Source organism: Anopheles maculipalpis, chromosome 3RL, assembly GCF_943734695.1.
Source record: "Anopheles maculipalpis chromosome 3RL, idAnoMacuDA_375_x, whole genome shotgun sequence".
Taxonomy (NCBI): domain Eukaryota; kingdom Metazoa; phylum Arthropoda; class Insecta; order Diptera; family Culicidae; genus Anopheles; species Anopheles maculipalpis.
The window spans coordinates 705,215-723,161 of NC_064872.1; the positions used below are offsets into that span (position 1 = coordinate 705,215).

Genomic DNA, 17,947 nt, shown 5'->3' on the forward strand with positions numbered 1-17,947 from the left:
TAGAAAATAATCGGAGTTTCAGAAATTGTTTCGCCCAAAACACTCATTAGGGTGCTCATTTCGGTAGCTCATTCCGGAGATGGCGCCCCTTTCACAGACGAAATAAATCATTTAACGATAAAATCATCGATTTGATGCAAACACACACACACACACCATCGGCGTTTTAGCCGAAAAATCAAAAACTTTTACAGCGACAACTGCACCGCAACGGTACTACCGAAAGGATCGTTGCTCGGAGGGATTTTATTGCATCCTGCTGTGTGAACAGGCACAACGCAAGTGAAAGCCGCCTACCACCCTGCCAACCAGGGAAAAGTGCGGGAAGTTGCTTTGGGAAATAAATCCAAAACCCCCGAAGCTAAGGTAAGTTCAGTCAGTCCCCCCTTTCGGGCCGAGTCGCGCTCCAATGTTCGGATACGTTTGCTTTAAGCCGAAAAATCAAATAAACCGACCGACTTCCGTTCGCGAATTTTACATTCTCGTGAATACCTTTTTCGACCGTCCCAGTACGAGTGCCGGGAGGATGTCGACGTGTGGAGCGGAGCGGAGTTTTATGTCCTTTTTTAGTGCATCAATACCAATGGGAGCCTACACGGAAGCCCGCACCACACCACATACAATCAACAACAATGCGAGAAGGGCAAGAAGGGATTATGAAGGAATGGCGTTTGTCCAGAGTGACCTGTCCGACATTTCGGCTTGACTGATTTCGCATTACCATTGCCATCATCATCCCCCCGGGGTCCTATACGGTCCCGGGGAGTATATAGGGACCGCGATCGCGATCTCAACATCACAACAATCTCGCGTCCGAGCTGCCGATGGCAAAGATAAACCGCGCTGCCGCTGGCAATACGACGGTAGCCCGGCCTAAAGGGTTGTTCGAACCGCATGGTCCATCTTTTTCGCGAGACGGCCTCCGTTTTATTGTGGTGCCGTTTTTCTCGATTTCTCTCCTTCGTGCACACACCCGACCCTAGATTATGGTTTGGGAGCGTTTATTTCTTTTCTTTTCTTTTCGAGGGAGTCTGTGGCTATCTTATTCTCTGGATGGCCTTTTACCTTGGCATTGGCATTAATTTTCCTTCGATGTGGACGATTTTTGGGAAGCGTTTTTTGTCGAACTATTGAGCTATCCAGGTCATACCGGCCACTGCCAGCACAATCGGGAAGATGGATCTTTCGCGGGAGAGCGATCATCTGCGGTTGATCGCTCCGTTTGCTGCGTGCTTCTCGAAATAGAATCACATTAAACTTGTCATCACGCTGCCCGGAAGGAATGTACCAAGAGCCAAAATGGCGTGTTGACGTTTCACATCAAGGTGGGGCACGGGCCACGACAATGTCAAGAAGATTTCGATCATCATGATGTAGGCTTTTTATACGAAGCGGAAAACGTGAAGCTCTCCGCGAATGGACCGCACGATACGATATGAAGACTGGAAATGGAAGGTAAAGCAGGAGAGTTCTTGCTACTGATTTAGAGTCAAACGCAACAGACAATGATCTGTAGTTACAAGGTCCAAAAATGTTAATTAATTAAATTTTAATATAAATAAAACAAGTCGGCTCTGTGTAATAAAACCCGCTGCGCCGAAAAAAAGAGCATGGCAATCACGTGTGCCTGTTGCCACAGCATGTGTCGCGTTTCCATTTAAGTTTCCTGGCTTTCGTTTGAGATCGCAAATTTAAGTAGGATTTACTTAAATTGTTGCCCGCTGGATTAGGCAAGGTTCGGTGGATTGTTGTTTGCTGTCGCTACTGCCGGTTCGCAGATGCTCGCCATAGCCAGCTAATTAGGCTAACTTTATGTCGAAAAACAACTCTTATTACCACCCCTTTTTCATCCAACCGACGACGCTTTCCCCAACCCCTAGCGAAGGGATGGAGAACGGAGCTGAAAACGTGCGTTAACGAATAAATGTCATCGATCGACATTGCAAAGGTAATGGAACATCCTCAGTAAGAGGATGTTTTGTTTCTGTCAATTTTACACTGGGGCTCAAGCGCTGTGCCATTCTGATAATAGATGGTGGGAAAAAAAGAAGCTGAACTTATGGCATCAAGAACGAGCGAGTGAGAAGTTCTCATCTCCTTCTCGGAGCTTCCTTCTTTCGCGATCAGTAATGGAACCAACAGACTCACCAACTGTCATCGATGAGTCGTAAAGTTGTCGTTTGCTTATCCCTTGTACGCTAAACGTGTACGTTTTGAATGTTATGCCTATGTCAAACGTTTAACAAGCACTTACTCAAATAATCAAACTGCTTACCCGCCTTAGATGGATGTGGGAATCGAAGGGCACATAAATCATTGGCATTTATTCGAAAAATTGCATTAATAAATACAGCCCGCCAGCGTGTACTGACGGCTGGCGGCGCATCCGAGTGGAGTTCTCTCCTTCGAAAACAAAAACTTTCGTAGAGTCTTATGAGATCTTCTCTAAGCGGGCGACGGATGGATCTTAATTCTCACCGTCACGAGAATCCCACGACGGAGCAACGCCGGAAAAAAGCAATACTTGCGACTCGCGGTATACTTTACCACCACCACCATTCCCAGCTACCCAACAATGGTGCGCAATTTTTGGCGGGTATTAAGAAAATTGTTTCCTTCTTTCGGTTAATTAATATCGACAAAAGCGCGAGATCGAGGTAGCCGCAATCTTGCCGGTAGGATCGCGATCTGTTAATGGATACGGTTGAACCACGGCGTTGGGTTTGTTCCCCCCATCGCGGCTCTCTCTTTCTTTCCCTTTCCCAAACCTACCGTTGGCCCTCCCCCATTTCCCAAACTAACGATTATCGATACGAGTTCTCAGCGGTGGGACAAGGTGTAAAGGGTGCGCTTCGGTAGAGGGTAAGATAGTACAATAAGTCGAGAGGGTAAAAAAAATCCGAGCAGCGTAGCCCATCCACCGATCCATCAGTCAGTAACTCAAACACCATTACAGACGACACGACGAACCCGGGCTGAATGGATAGGTTTGCTGGCTGGCTGACCGTCTACATCTCAATCCCACTCGCCTGCGCAGCCCGACATTCGACGGGGCCGTAATTTCACAATTCTCACTTAAGTGTTAAAAAATCTTTCCATAATTTTACCCCTGGCATGGCGTCTTCCGACTCGACGTTCTTTCGCAGGCTGGCCGGCGACGACGTTCGGTTGCGCCAGAAAGCGTGTCATTATGGCGAAAATAATCCAACGGAATGTTTTCCGTTACCGTTGCTCCATTCCATCCTTTTCCACCCTCTTCGGCAAGTCCAACCACGAGCGATGGGAGGATCATCGACGCCAGGCTCAAACCGATTTCATTAACAATTTTCATTGCTTGTCAAGTTCGATCATGCCGCTCCCATGATTATTTCGAGCGCCGGACGCCAAACCTGGTGCTGCGTTCGGTGCACGAAATTGAACTAAGGAAAGAAGCGGCCAGAAGTAAAACAGCCGAAAAGAAGAAGTTTGTAAAAATCAGTTAGAATCTTAGCGCTCTGCTGATGGTATGGCAGGGCGCAAAACATTTCCTCATTATTTGCTGGCACTTTTCTTCTGACTCATCAAGCGGTTCTGTTTTTGGCCCAAAAAAAAAACGAACCTCATTCCATTGACATTATGTCGCAGAGGTTATTCAACTCATTTTTCCGAAAACATTTTTGAGCGAAAAAAAAAATACTTGGCACATTCTACATTTCCCCATCCAAAATCAGAACGTAAATAAGAGCTGCGAGCCGCAAAGATTGCCTCTGAGCTATTTAATATACTGAGGCGTTTAATTTGTGGTCTTTACTAAACACCACCGACTCAAACCGACGCTGACGCATCCGACGTTTTGCAATATCGTTCCAACAGCTAGAATAGGATCGTGATGTGCGGATTGGCCACACATAGTGCTCACTTGCCCGCGTACGCTCTTCGTCTCCTTCTACCCTACTTCGTCCAGCCCTACCTGTCGATAAGAAAATCGATTTTGAGCCATCAATGCGCTTGTGGAATAATAATTGAAAACGCTGAATGGAGAAAAAAAAATGGCAAAAACCGATCCTGAATGTGCTCATCAGGACGTTAGGGTTGTAGGGTGGCAAAAAAGGCAATCGTAAAGTACTCGGTGATTTCCTGCAGATTGCATCGATCGTATGCTATAACGGGAAACTCATTCCCTATATCGACTCGTACCGGTGCTGGGTCGTATGAGCCGGAAGGAGCTCCTTTTTAATTTTCTCCACCTTTCTACTCGTACCTTCCACCCAACCGTCCTCCATGCCACCACTGTCCCAGGTGTCGTGATCGTGATCTCACGAACGAAACACCAACAACAATAAAAAGACCAACCGAGTTAAAAACGCTTTCGGTGGGCGGATTTCGGACTTAATCATGCCCGGAACATTATCAACCACGACGACGGCACACAGATACCTAACCGATAGTGAGCAGGTTCGATGTTGCGAAATGAGCGTCCATTTCCCGCGAATCCTGCTTCATCGGACGCACATTTTTACGGTGGCCCTTCCGAGGTGTTGATCTTACCCTCTGGGCATGAGTTGTTTGGTTTTGATGCATCCATCTGCTGGCTGCTACCGCAGTGAAGTTCCAGCGAACTACGGTTCGTCAACATGAATTGTGGACCACTTTTAATGGGAGGACTATAAGGGTATCATGCTGGGTTAACTCGTATAATGTTTACCTTCGATAATGTTGCTTCCCGCTCCTCGTTGGGTCGTGGGGCCACAATCCGATTCGGCGGAAAGGTGGGCAAACACAAACGTGAAGAGATTTTTCCAATGCACTTTCTTGAACGGACGCAAACACATACACACACTTTGGTACTTATGATCGGTAATCGATCGAGCAACCTAGCATCGTCCAAACCACTATCTGTGCGCGTCGATACCGACCGAAGCTACTCATAATCTTCTAGAAAATGTGCTTCTCTCTTGCCTCCCCGTGCTCTCTTGTTCCTTTATTACCGGTTCTTCTAGTCAATGCAAAGAATGTGGTATCCGGCAGTCAGGACACACGGCTTATTCGGAGGGGATAAGTGCGCTACATGTTATCATAAAATTAATATTTTTCATTCGCTCTCGCTCACTCGTTCCGTGCACAGTAAGTGCGTCACGATCACTTCTGCCACTTCGCGACCCATCCTGCGACCCTGACTCATAATCACATCTCGAGCACCAGAGAGCCCGGCCTGGCCTTATTCATCCATTATCCTTCTTGCTCCGCACCATTTCCTTTTTGTTTTTATCGATTAGCCATCCAATAAAGTATAATATTAAAACTTTATAATGATGAAGAATTATTTTGCACTTTTATTTTGCCTTCATTTTTTCTTGCTCCCGTTGGCTCCACCTGTGCACGACTGCTGCGTTAATTTCCGTTGGCCAATCGTCCATCCTGCTGCTGCTGATGCCGCTGCCGAAGCATTGGCTTTTCGGACGCACACCACAGCGCACAGTGGCATTGGCGCAAAGCCTTCATTAAAAAGCATTGCACCGAGCTGGGAAAGGGGAAAGCCCCAGCGAGCGAGCAACGAGAAGGAGAAGAAACTTATAAGTACTGGCCGGAGCTTGATATTACATTCTCCAACTGCACTTTCTGTGCTGCACTCGCACTTCAATTGGCGCAAACCGGCGATGATCGCATCTGATTGCAATGGCGGCAGCAGTTCGGAGCGTTGATGGCTTTTTTCCTCATTTTTCCCTGAAGGAGGAGAGCCCTGAAAAACGTGCAATGCTTCTTGATAATTCTGTCGTCCCATCAAACACATCGCTTTTTCTCTTTCGTTCCACGGGCATTGTTTTTTTTTTTTGGTTTTTTTTTTTGTTATTCCTGGCAGTATCATAATGTTTGGGACGCTTTTTTTTCGGCGTGTGTAATGTTTCTGTGTGCTCTTTCTGGCATGGCATATATGTGTGGTTTTGTCGACATTTTCAACCCAAACCTTGACGGACGTAGTAGCAGCACCTTCAACACGACTGATCAACGCTGGTACCATCCCTCTCACCAACATGGCGCTGGTTCGGGCGATCCCAATGCTGATAAACGTAGCTGAAAAAGCATGGTGTATTCCCATCGTGCCAATAGGTGCGAATGGCGCGCACTGAACCATAACTGTCGAGCGTACAGCAAAACTGCGCAAGGTGCACGACACAGGATGACCTCTGAACTACTCCTTCGGCACGAGAGATTCACCTGACCGTTTGATGCGGAAGTGTAAATATTGTACTGTGTTTGGGTGTGTGTATGTATATGTAATAGATCAGACATTTTTCAGTTTGTCCACAGTTCAGGCAAATGTTCAACCACTACATATATGCAGCACGAAAACCAATTTGATTCGCCATTTTGATTAGAGAAGTAATCCAAAAAAATTCACACAATCTTGTTGCTATTGTTTCACCTGCAGCATAACACTTCTGACGAATCACAGACACACACGAATGCTGTTCTGTTTTCCCTCCCTATGGTCAAGAACGATTTCAAAAGGAAACAAGGGGAACCGCCACCATCTGTGCACAACAATGCTGCAGAAGCTCGGAATTTTCCTTCTTATTTTCTCATTGTCTGCCGGAGGCTCCAAAGGTACTACTCGCCAAGAGCCAATCATATTCAATGAGTATTAATTGCACAGGATGAAATATTAAATATTTCGCTGTGCGCTCGCCAACAGCAGCAATGAAACAGCGGGAAGAGATCGCTACCCCGATCACATTGCAACTGGACGACGATCACATCAAGTGTGACAGAGCCATCTTGCAATTTCGAACAAAAAGAAGAGAGAGCGTAAGATAATGGCACCAGCACAAGTAACAAAAACAACCTGGCACAAGCAGCAAAGAAAATTGCCCAGAATGAGAAGTGTAGCAAAGGGCCAAGAGAAGAGAGTGGGTGTTTTTTTTTTAAACAATATGGTGGCCGCTTGATAGTCGCCATCATTGGTGGATGATGATGGTGGATGCATGGCAGTTAATGAAGATATCGCAGAAATGCGCTCAATTTGAAACGATCCTGTCCATTCATTGAATGGACGATCCTGAACTCGCGTTGGATAGATTAGCCGCAGATAGACTTCCATCACCGTAATGGACGTGGTCGTAAAAAAGGTCCTTTGATAAATCATGCAAGTGCAGCCGTGCCAAGAAGCCGTTCCAAAGAAGATGATCATAATCTGCTGCTCTTGCACTTGGCGTGTTGTCTAGCTGGAGAAAACAGCCTAGCCAATAGTCCCAGCACTGCTACACGAACCACAGTGCCACTGAACCGTACTAAACCTTAGAGCATTAAAGCACTTTTTAATGGATCGATAAATTCCATCAAAGACTTGATGGCGTGGTCCACGTTTAATATGCTATTTGCTGAATTAACCTCGGAAATGGCGATGTTTCAGGCATGATCACTAGTGAATTCCCAGCAACAAGAGATTGATGTTGGCAAATAGGGTTGTTTACGTGTAAGTTATTTGTTTGTTTTGCGGTACATACAGAACGTAAACACCGAAATAAAGGTGTCTTCATGTACATTCCAAGTGCTTTCAGCACTAGCCAAGGATGTTTACGGAATATACCTGTTGATTACGATCGGTTCCACGCATCAACCAATTCGAGCCTAGTTGAAACGTATATAACTTAATGTTATGGGAACAGTTCCATTTTATTACGTTGTTTTTAATACGTGTCCACCAATTTTTTTTAGTAAACCTTGTCTCAAAATTCACTTAGTTTATTGTAAAAACACTCTAAGGGTTTTTACACGAAAAAAAAACTGTACTTACTATCTTATCGACCATCAGCTCAGGGCCATTATGAGCTACTGATAACAGCTCGAGTAAACCCAGCTATTCTACGCGGCTGTCGATTGTCTAGCATAGTGCGACGCTGATAAGCTTCAGTTCATACAGCACCCGTTAATACAACCAGTCACATCAGTTCGACCACACTGTCAGTGAGGTTTTTCCAAACTTTTAGCTACGAGTTCGAGAACCCGTCAAGATGCGTGCTTATTTACTTGCGGTATCGATCCTGCTGGTGGTGCTTGCTGTCCAAACCACTCGGGTCGAGGCGGACATCTACTCGGAAATGGCGGCATGTGCGTGCCATCTTCTGTACCGACCAGTGTGTGCGAGCAACAACGAAAGCTACTCCAACGAATGTGTCTTAAAGTGTGCCAGCGAAACACCCACCGGTCGTCGGATCGGATTGCACAAAGTGAAGGATGGAAATTGCAATGAGGATTTGTAAATGTTTTTCTTTCTTTTGCTGCATTTGGCTGTCAAGTGCTGTAAAACAACAACCACAATGTAAAACCGATTTCTTAAATACACTGTACATGTTTATTGTTTAAGGCAACCATGTGTATCGATGTTTATTACCACTGCATGACCACACCACGACTAATGCGTCAGCGGCTTTTCAACAGATATTTATCACTGATAAAGTTAAGACATCAAGCCAAGATTTAATCTTTATGATCGATTAGTAACAAGTGCTTTGACGGTTCTTGAGACCCTATTGAAGGGCACACTTTAATACTTCATAGTGTGATACTCGAGAACTTGGTGTCAGAATATTCTTTCCAGAAATTATTCCGCCCAATTTCCTCTCTACTAAATCACGAGCAGTATGTTTTCCAATGAAACAGTCGCGGATTATAGACATTATGAATCGTTATCAATACTGCACATTATCCGTTGTAATCACGGAAGATTACAACTGTGCCGAAGGTTTATCTGCTACTTCATACGTCATCTTGGATTTACCAACTAGTGTAACAAAAATTTACCATGAGGAAACGCAATCTTAACACTGTTTTGCACCAACACACAACAGCGCTATCTTCGTAATCGATCCCTCTCTGTATGTGTCAGCAGTACCACTACAATACAAACTTCCAACGAAAGGAAAACACATCACTAGCGTGCTTTGTTTTCGCGATAACGACCATATCAGTGGGGCAGTTTTTTATTTATCAGCAGCAAAAGCGCATCGGACTGATTCATTACCTAGTGCGATTTCTGCTACTGCTGACGAAATAGTTGTACCTCGTGCCTTACCCGTGCCTGTAATAGTTACACCCGGTTGCCAGTATCATTCCACTCCCAATTACAACCTATCCGAGATGCGTACCGGTAGCTTTGTCTTGCTGTTGTTAGCCGCGACGCTGCTGCTAGCCAGTGAAAGCGTCTACGCACGACGCTCTGCCGATGGAGTATGTGCCTGTCCACGCATTTACGACCCGGTCTGTGGTACGGATCTCAGCACGTACGCTAACCGCTGCCTGCTGGACTGCAAAGCCGAGGAATTGGCAGCACGATCGATCGAACTGCGCGTGTTACGCCGTGGTGGTTGCGAAGATCCCATCGAAATAGCCGTCGAGGAGCAGCCGGCAGAGTGATGTGCACAAAATTAGTAATAATTTGAATGTCCAACTGTTATCGTGGTGTGATAAAATCAACCTTTTATCAATCAATAAAGGTCTATTAATAAAGTGATTTTAATTTCGTAGCGTGCAATGTTTATGTTGGGCCACCCGATACACGAAATGGTTAACCATCGGTGTTCTAAAGACTGTTCAATACATCCGCTTCTTTATCAGGTGACTTTGCAATCACCGTAATTTTCTGGCTCTTCTTGCTGTGGCAGTGGCTGCTCCAACGTCTAATCCTCGCCGTCTAAATGCCTTCGAGAGCTCTCGACGGTGCAACCTACACCGTGCCTCTTGATTGTTTCACATGGAACAATGTCTGGATGGACGCGGGCGGGCAGGAAATGCAATCATTATACTACCACCGCTGTCACTGCTTCAATCAGTGATTGGCTCTGATCGAACATGACATTTGCACACCATTCCGATTCATAAAGTGAATAGCTCGTCACATCTTTAATGTCGATATTGCTCAAGTTGATCTGATCCTGTTCTACCCGTTGTCCCCCCCCCCCCCCCCCCCTCCATCCAAACGCCTGCTACGGTAAGCTGGGAAACGCATGTTTTGTGCAAGGCAGTGCGATCTTACGTAGTGGAATGCGAATGTATCGTGCGAGCGTACGCAGTTGCAACCCGGTCCGCCATGTTGCTTGAACACGGATGAGACTTAAGTTAGTAAGATCATCCCCTATCTTGCTCGCTTACCTACAGTCCTAATGGCAAATTAAAAGCCATCGCAGAGAGGAGAGTTCTTCTAGCCAACATGTCCGGTGGGAACTGTAGGAAAGAAATCACCAGGTAATGTTTCCTATATTTATTACACTGCCGGCATTGATCGTCTTTTCTACCTGCGATGGTGTTCGATCTGCTGGCCAGGGTGGAACGCGCAGACTCGCAGAACAAATAGCATCCGTGCGGGGTGAGGATTATGGTTATTAATGCAACGATACTGAGCTGAAGTTCAGCTAGAAACGCCGCTGCGTTGATTTAATGTAGGTGATTAGTTAGCCGATTGGAAAATTAAAATTATATTTTCTATCAAACGGCATCGTTCCTCGAAGAGTCTCTCATCCGGCTCTATCGAAAAGCTTCACATTGACACTATTTCTATACTTTTGCGGGCATGAATTTCGCGCAAAAGATCCAAAATCATCCTTCACTGCCGCCATTTCCTTTGCCCTCGATTGCCTTGTCCCTGCGCACATTCTCCTTCCCGTGAACTTCTTAAACCAAGGGAGCGCGGTGTGTTTTGTAATTATTTTTTAAAATTTTGTCGATGATTACTAAATACATTCCTGCTGCTGTCCACACCATGCGTTCGCTCCTGTCGTGCATTCGCCTCGATCGTCACCCATTTCCGCTCGAAGACGACGAATCGTTCGCTCTGAACGGCTGCTGTTAGCTCTGCCCAACCATCGATCGCAAAGTGATTACAGTGATCGCGTTCACGATCATTTCTCCCTTTCCACACTCCCCCCCACCCCCTCCCCTGGTATCGGGCTGAGCTTTCAGCAATCGTAGAAAGCGTACAATGATGGTGGGGTATGGGGGGGGGGAGGAAAACGGAAAATCTTGGAAACCAGAAACGCACACTGAATGAAAGAAGGCCTCTGCAAAACGGGAACTTACTCACGCAATCTCGCAATGGCTGGTGCTCGGGTTTTATTATCAAATAATTATCTATTTCTTACCCTTCCTCTTCCTTACTCTTCTCCGCTCGGTTCGTTCCTCACCGGTAGTTACCCCACCCATCGAAAGCGACACACAAATACACACGAAGGGGGATGCAGATGTACATATGTATATCGACAACCATTTTTATTTATATCAAGCCATTACACTGCACAGGATTTTAGCGAGCGAGTTTTAGATCCACCATCAGAAGGGTTGGTTATCTGGCAGCATGTGTACTAGATGTGATGAAGACTCCTCGTCAACGCTGATCACATTCTCATCTTGATCGAATGGGTACAGTTTTTTGCTGCTTTTTCTCTGAGTAGCCAAAAATAGGGTTCATTCTTTAAGCCCCGCAATGGCCTTCTCTCTTTGTTTCGTGCGACTCCTCGTAATTAGATACGTTGAACTGTGAATCGAGCTTGCAAGCTTGTGAACTTTCCTGCAAGCAATACAATTACTGCTACTAATGAGTTCAAACAATGGGTGATGGAATCCTGTACCTTCTTGGGAATATTACGTCTTGATATGAGCGGCACAGAGCAACAAATCGAGATTGAAATGTATACTTAGAAACATTCATATGATTAGCATCTACAATTCGTCGTACTTAAACGATAAGCAAGATAGACAAATGTGACAATTCTCTTTAAATCTACTAATCTAAACCAATTAAGTCAATGAACAAGAAATTTATATTGTACTCTTTACTCTTCTCTTTGCAGGTATGTTTGCGATGACGATCATTGCCATCAGATATCCTCACGGCTCTACGCAAAAAAGTATCTATAATTTTGATAACAATGGCAACATATCTTCTTCTTCGCCTGAATTCAACGACCTGCCTCGGTCTTGCCGGCTATGTATTAACTTTCTACACTTAAGTATACCTTTCATGCAGATAGTCAGTCCTAGCCTTAGAGAAACGGTTCACTCGGGAATCGTTCTCGGTTTCTGCCGTTCCTATCTCTGAGACAGCGGACTAACCCTCGCATATAAGCTACAAATATCGTCACTAAGTTGTACAGTGTCGAGTAACTTGCACACCAAAAAAAACTCAATTGTTCCCAAACAATGATGGGATGGCAGATCCCGACCGACAGGCCCCCCTGCGCTCCAAATGGTGTACAAAATTATATAAAAAGATAAAATGCATCAGAGCCATAATAAGAAAATAATAATCACATCCAACCCGGTTGCACTGCCCGGCTAAAGCTAACAGGTTCAGGCACCTCACACGGAAGAACGCCAGACCGAGATAGAGACCGGACCTGGGGAGTATGGGGACTAGCAGTGGAAAGTTCATCATCTTTCGTCCATATCTTTTGATGGATCATGATGAATCTCTCTCATTCGCTGTTCGGCCTACCGCTTCCACCGGTTGGTTCCCCTTTGCTTCATGTTTGCGGCTTGTCGCCAACTGGCCAACTGACCGGTGTATGATCATGGTTTTCCGCCATTACAACTGCACACGCCAAGCAATAATGTGTGCATCCTATGAAAATCGAACCCGATCCGCCTTGCCCCATTCTTCTGCCAGACCGAATCGAAACCGATCGTCGTAAGAAAACTGCGCACGGATGATTGTACTCTCATATGTACATATAGCTGCTTTATTTTCGCTGTTGCTTTCCATCGGCGCCTTTACCTATCATCATCATCGTTGGGCCCTTGTGGATGGTCCGCGAATCCTTGCCAGAAACGTGTATGCACAACAGCAAAAAAAACACACTGGACATACGCGCGAAAGGAAAAGGATACCGCTTGCACAAAACAGTCCAACATTTCCTTCGTACCGATGCATGCAACGGAGCAATCAAGAAATTCGAATCTTCAGTCGAAGCAAATTTACTAACAGAGTACCGGGGACAGTGAAGCAATTTTCCCCGCAATTTGCTCCGTCCCTATCTTTCTTTCTTTCTCTCTCTCTCTCTCTTTCCCTTTCTCTCTCTCTACCTCCAGGGGTAGACGAAGGATGAAATGATCTCGGGCACCCTTCAGGCCATGATCGGCTGGTGTCGAATGACCTGTCCGCAGGGCATTCTTTTCTCTGACCGCGACCGCGAAGAACAACAAATCCGATCGAAGAAGATCGTGCCAGATGATGGTGCAAGGAAGGAATGTTCGTTTTCCGCTTCACCAAAGGGCAGCTTTACTTACTACTTCCCCTGTTCACGGTGAACCACCCCGGGATGCCGGGTTGATTCGGTCACGATAGATGGTATTGCGTACGCCGGAGCGACCGGCAGCCAAAGTGCATTATGATTGCGATGCTATCTCATTTGCGGATGATTTTCATTCAAGCTTTGCTGTGTTGTGTTTCTTTCCCCATTTTTTGTGTGCGTGTGTGTGTGTGTTTGTGCCTCTCTCTACATCCCAATCAACCGCAAGTAGTTTTTCCTCCGCCTTTGCTCATCCCTCCTGTACGTGGGGAGCAGAATCGATCCGAAGCAATGTTTGGTAAGGGGGTTTTCGCTGATTGAAGGTTGCCGGGATGAAGATTAGGGTACATTTTCGCTCCGTTTTTCATGAAAGCCACAAGTGCAACCCAACCGGACACTAAAACCAATCTTGCGCCGTCCTTGCTCTGTCTGCTTCACGCCGCCCCGGTTATGGTGTCGCGCCCTCGCGATCCGTCTCCAGACCGGTCAGATTGTCGGTAATGATGAATTTGACGGGCCAGCTCGTTGTGTTGCATTGCGATGCGGTAAAGTTTTTATTATCCAGGTCCATCCAGAAGCAGCAGCAGCAACAAGGATGATCATCGCACCGCAACGGAGGTCCTTTTTTGCGTTTCCTGGCTTTTTGCGCAGTAAAAGCAATATAAGCTCATAGTTGGCAATTATTTTGGCAATCTTTTTGCTGCCCTACCGTTCCGTTCCTTCAAATCTTTCGCCAAAGGAAGAGCGAAGGCCCAAGTGCCATTACGTGACCACTTTCACGACTCCCGAGCTTCTTGCGATGGTAATAACTAAAGGTTCAGCACCAATGTACAACAACCGGTAGAAAAAAAAACCCCGCACACACAGACACACACACCAACCACAATTCACAACAACCAAACTCCACCTCGAGAACGTACACCGATAAGCAAAGATGCATTACTTCCCTGAAACGGATGATAGCCTTCTTCAAATTTTGTAGCTTCCCCCAAACTCCGACAACAACAACAAAAAAGCCAGTAAATGATAAAAGACCAGAGAAGAAAGCGCAAAAAGTACATTCGCCTCTTTATTTCGAGCAGTTGGATACGTTGATTCCGGAGGCAGATAAATCATTTCCCAACTACAACCGAAATGGGCGAGGAATCATAAAAATCATACAAAACACGCAAAGTACGAAATGGCCACCGGATAGAGCGCTTCCTATAAATCACGGATCATCGAAACCCAGCGGTCGTGTCCGAACTCCCGTAAGAAAGCCAGAAGCCAGGCTGGGGCAATGCTTTAAGCTGTGTAAGCCTTCATAAATTTTCATCTTTTCAGCAAAGTGTTGTAGAAATTCCGTTGCTTTGTTGTAGTTTGTAGAAGGGTAGTAAAAAGTTCCAGTATGTTGTCTTCAAAGTTTCGCTTCTGCTCCAACTGTCGAACATTTGGACTACAGAACGGTGGATAAGTCACATTCCTTTGTGTGTGTATTATGCATCACTACCGTTAGTCATTCTACCATCTTATGAATCCATCGACGAAAGTGCATTGAACTGCAGTGTTGCATGTGAAATCCTTTCTTCTCATAGTCAACAATCTTTCTTTCTTGATAGCTTGAAATGATGAAATTTGATTTCAAAATTGAATGCCGAGAAAGAGAGAAAGAGAGTACAGAGGTCTGTGTGTGCGGGAGGAGAACATTCCTTAAACTGTCATCACTTGGCGAGATGAGAGAGTTGAAAAGCGATCCGAAGCGCACCCCATAGGGGACCGACCAAGAAGACAAAAAAAAAACACCGGGCGGAGGATAAAACTCTAGCAAAAATAATAATAAATATGAGAAGTATCGACAAAAAAAAAACAATCAAACAAGCGACATTGAACGGAGAGGAAATTGTTGACGATGGGTACGTATTAAAAACACACGAGGAACGAAACAACGAAACAGCAAACAGCACACAAATACAACAAGAAAGCGACCAAAAAACACAACTTCAGTACGACTGAAATATGTATTGGAAAAAGGTGGCCACGATCAGCCCCGTGAACAGGAGAAAAAAGCTGCAAACGATGACCGCCGAACCAAGCTCGCGGTCCCGCGGGACATTGGATCAAACGAAGCCCCTTTCGAAGACGGATCGAATGAATCGAATGGAGTAGGAGGTTCAGGCAACAGGACGAACATATAGTAGAGGATATCGCCTTGCGAAACAGAGGAAACGGCAAGCCGGGCGGAAAGCGAAAGCTTACGTTAACATTCTCAATAATCTTACATTTGTCGCTCAACCCGTTGATGTTGGTGGCTTCCATGATGGCTGTTTGGACGGGGCAGTGATCGCCAAAATTGGAGGATCATCGAACGAGCAAAACGCGGCTACGGGACGGGTTTACTTCTCCTGAACATTCTCGTCCATGTTTGTCGCCAACGTTGCTCCCCGTGCGCCCTCCTAACCTTACCCACGGGTTCTTCACGTTCTTACCAGCCACGAACGATTACTGTCCATATGCAAACGTTTATCGCGCGAGTTCGATCGCGCGACTTTCCTCGGCATGTCGTTGGATTCAATCCCATGTGCCATTGAATGCGATTGTTCTTTCAGTTTTTTTTTGTGCTCCTCTGCTGCATCCGTAAGTTTCGCTCTTTTATAAAGTCTCTTTAAGCGAAATGCTAAATTAAGCAGATGAATCGCATCGACACATCGGTGAGAATGGAAACACAAAAACGAAGAATGCGCGTGCCACAGTTGCCCCTATACTAGAGCCCGGCTAGCAGGATCTTGGGAAGGAAGAGTCTTACTACGACAGAACCACCCAGATCCAGATCGATCCACAAAAGGGCAACAGAAAGGATTCAGAAGGTTCCTTTTTGTCGAGTTTAAATGTCCTTTTTGCTTCAAATTAGGGACTTTCCATGTTTATCGCGCGGACTTGGATTTCGTTGACGTTTTAGGGCTTTTGAGCGGGTCGCGTTTTTATTGCAAAGGCTTTGGCCTTTCACGCCATACACATATCCGAGGATGAGATTCATTCATCCATCCATCACATCAATCCGTTTCGTGCGACATATATCCCGGACAACTGGGGGCCAACCTTTTTCCTTTTACGGTTCACGATCGTTCTCGTTTAATTCGTACGTTTTTCGCGCGTTTTGTTTTTCGATAGTCCCCCAGCAGTAAGTCCGGTGCTGTGTCCTCAATGTTTCCTTTCTCTTGGACGATTCGCTACCGAAAATCCTGTGTCTGCCTGTTTTCATTGGCGGATTTATTCGTTGCCTACGGGACATACACTGGCATAACGTGTCCCCGGACCCTATATGCAATAGTGATCGAGCCGATCGATTTGCTGCTACCAAACGAAAGAACGAACCGTTCGGCCACACTTTTCGGCAGTGACATTATTTATTTCATATATACATATAAATTAATGTAAATGTGCTTACCCCGTGCTGGGCTCTCCTCAATCTTCCGCGGTCGAATCACCGGGATTTTGAACCATCTGTTCGCTTATGTTGCTCTATCTGATTGTTGATGGTTGGCTGCTCGCAAGCACTCAACACGGAGCATTCGCTGATGGGCTGTGCTTCGTGTGACCTGCATTTAAAGGACTTTCGTGGATCAGATTTTTGCATAAACGCTCCACGTTTCATCCCCTTGCTCCCAGCCGGCCCATCCGGGACCAGAATGGGCAATATGCAGGTAAAACGAACAAAACAGCTTTAAATGCTCCAGCTCGTGAAGGTTAAACTACCACCGGTTGATGATACCAGACATAGATACCGTTTTTTTTTTTTTTTTGGCGAAAAGTGCCTCCCTCAATCCACTCTTCGTCAATTCGTCGGCACGACAAGGGCGAAGGTGTCCCTTTCGCACGAGCTGTCACGCTGGACGCTTTCGCAGGACGTACTTAACCGTTAATTGGATTAAGGAGCGTCTGCTGAGCCGGACTCGAAAGGAGGCATACAATCGACAGTGACTTTGACCCGGAGCATATGCACATGGAGCGTGAGTCTTACAGACCGGCCAACTTCCTGGCGAATGGGTCGATATTTGGAACCTTCGATACACCTTACAATACACACACACACACACAAAGCCGCCTATAGCTGGACCGATGCATTCTGCATGCATCGAGCAGCCGTTATCGAACGCAACAAAATTGAGCTACGATTTACGACATTCACAAAACATCCAAACCCTCCCTTTTTCGAGTTTCTTCGAGCGCGTGAGTCCTTTGCCTCGAGACCTTGCCAACCTGAACGTTGGTTGAATGAAAGCAACAGCCACTAAAAAAAACCTCGCTTCACACCACAACTCCCAGGCCGCACTCCACACGAAGAACGCGTGCGCCGTTAACGCGTTCGTTCACGGGGATGGGCTCAGTTTCCGAAAATTTAATTTATGAAATGAAATGAGTAGATAAGGCTTCGGTTGAAATAAATCTTGTCACCCCACAGACTCCACCCCGAGTTACCAACAATATCACATTCACACACACACACACACACACGCATACCCCAAGCGAAGATTGTTGTTGGGTGAAAAAATCTGCCATGTTTTTTGTACTTCCTTTTGTGTCCCCGATTTGGCGTATCCTCCTTACTTCATCATACACTCATACCCTACACCCAATACGGATCAGACAGACGAGGTTGGTTTGCCCTCCACCGTAGGATGAATGACGAGGGTATGGTGCGCTTTTTTAGC

General features: G+C 45.9%; 3 protein-coding genes across 3 annotated transcripts in view; 2 read left to right on the forward strand and 1 right to left on the reverse strand.

Annotated features, from left to right (window-relative positions):
* LOC126564211 (A-kinase anchor protein 10, mitochondrial) overlaps nucleotides 1-17,947 on the reverse strand; it is a 131,647-nt gene that overhangs the window by 46,776 nt on the left and 66,924 nt on the right. The gene's annotated exons all lie outside the window — the stretch shown is intronic.
* The window catches only part of LOC126563715 (protein dachsous), a 57,051-nt gene that overhangs the window by 18,920 nt on the left and 20,184 nt on the right, over nucleotides 1-17,947 (forward strand). The window lies entirely within an intron of this gene.
* Nucleotides 9,118-9,470, forward strand: LOC126565698 (serine protease inhibitor Kazal-type 1-like). Its single transcript, XM_050222902.1, has one exon. The coding sequence runs from the start codon at nucleotides 9,118-9,120 to the stop codon at nucleotides 9,391-9,393; it is 276 nt and encodes a 91-aa protein (XP_050078859.1). The 3' UTR covers nucleotides 9,394-9,470.

What these genes read in the sequence shown, in the direction of transcription:
- LOC126565698 (XM_050222902.1), top strand. Translation starts at nt 9,118, where the DNA reads ATGCGTACCGGTAGCTTTGTCTTGCTGTTGTTAGCCGCGACGCTGCTG.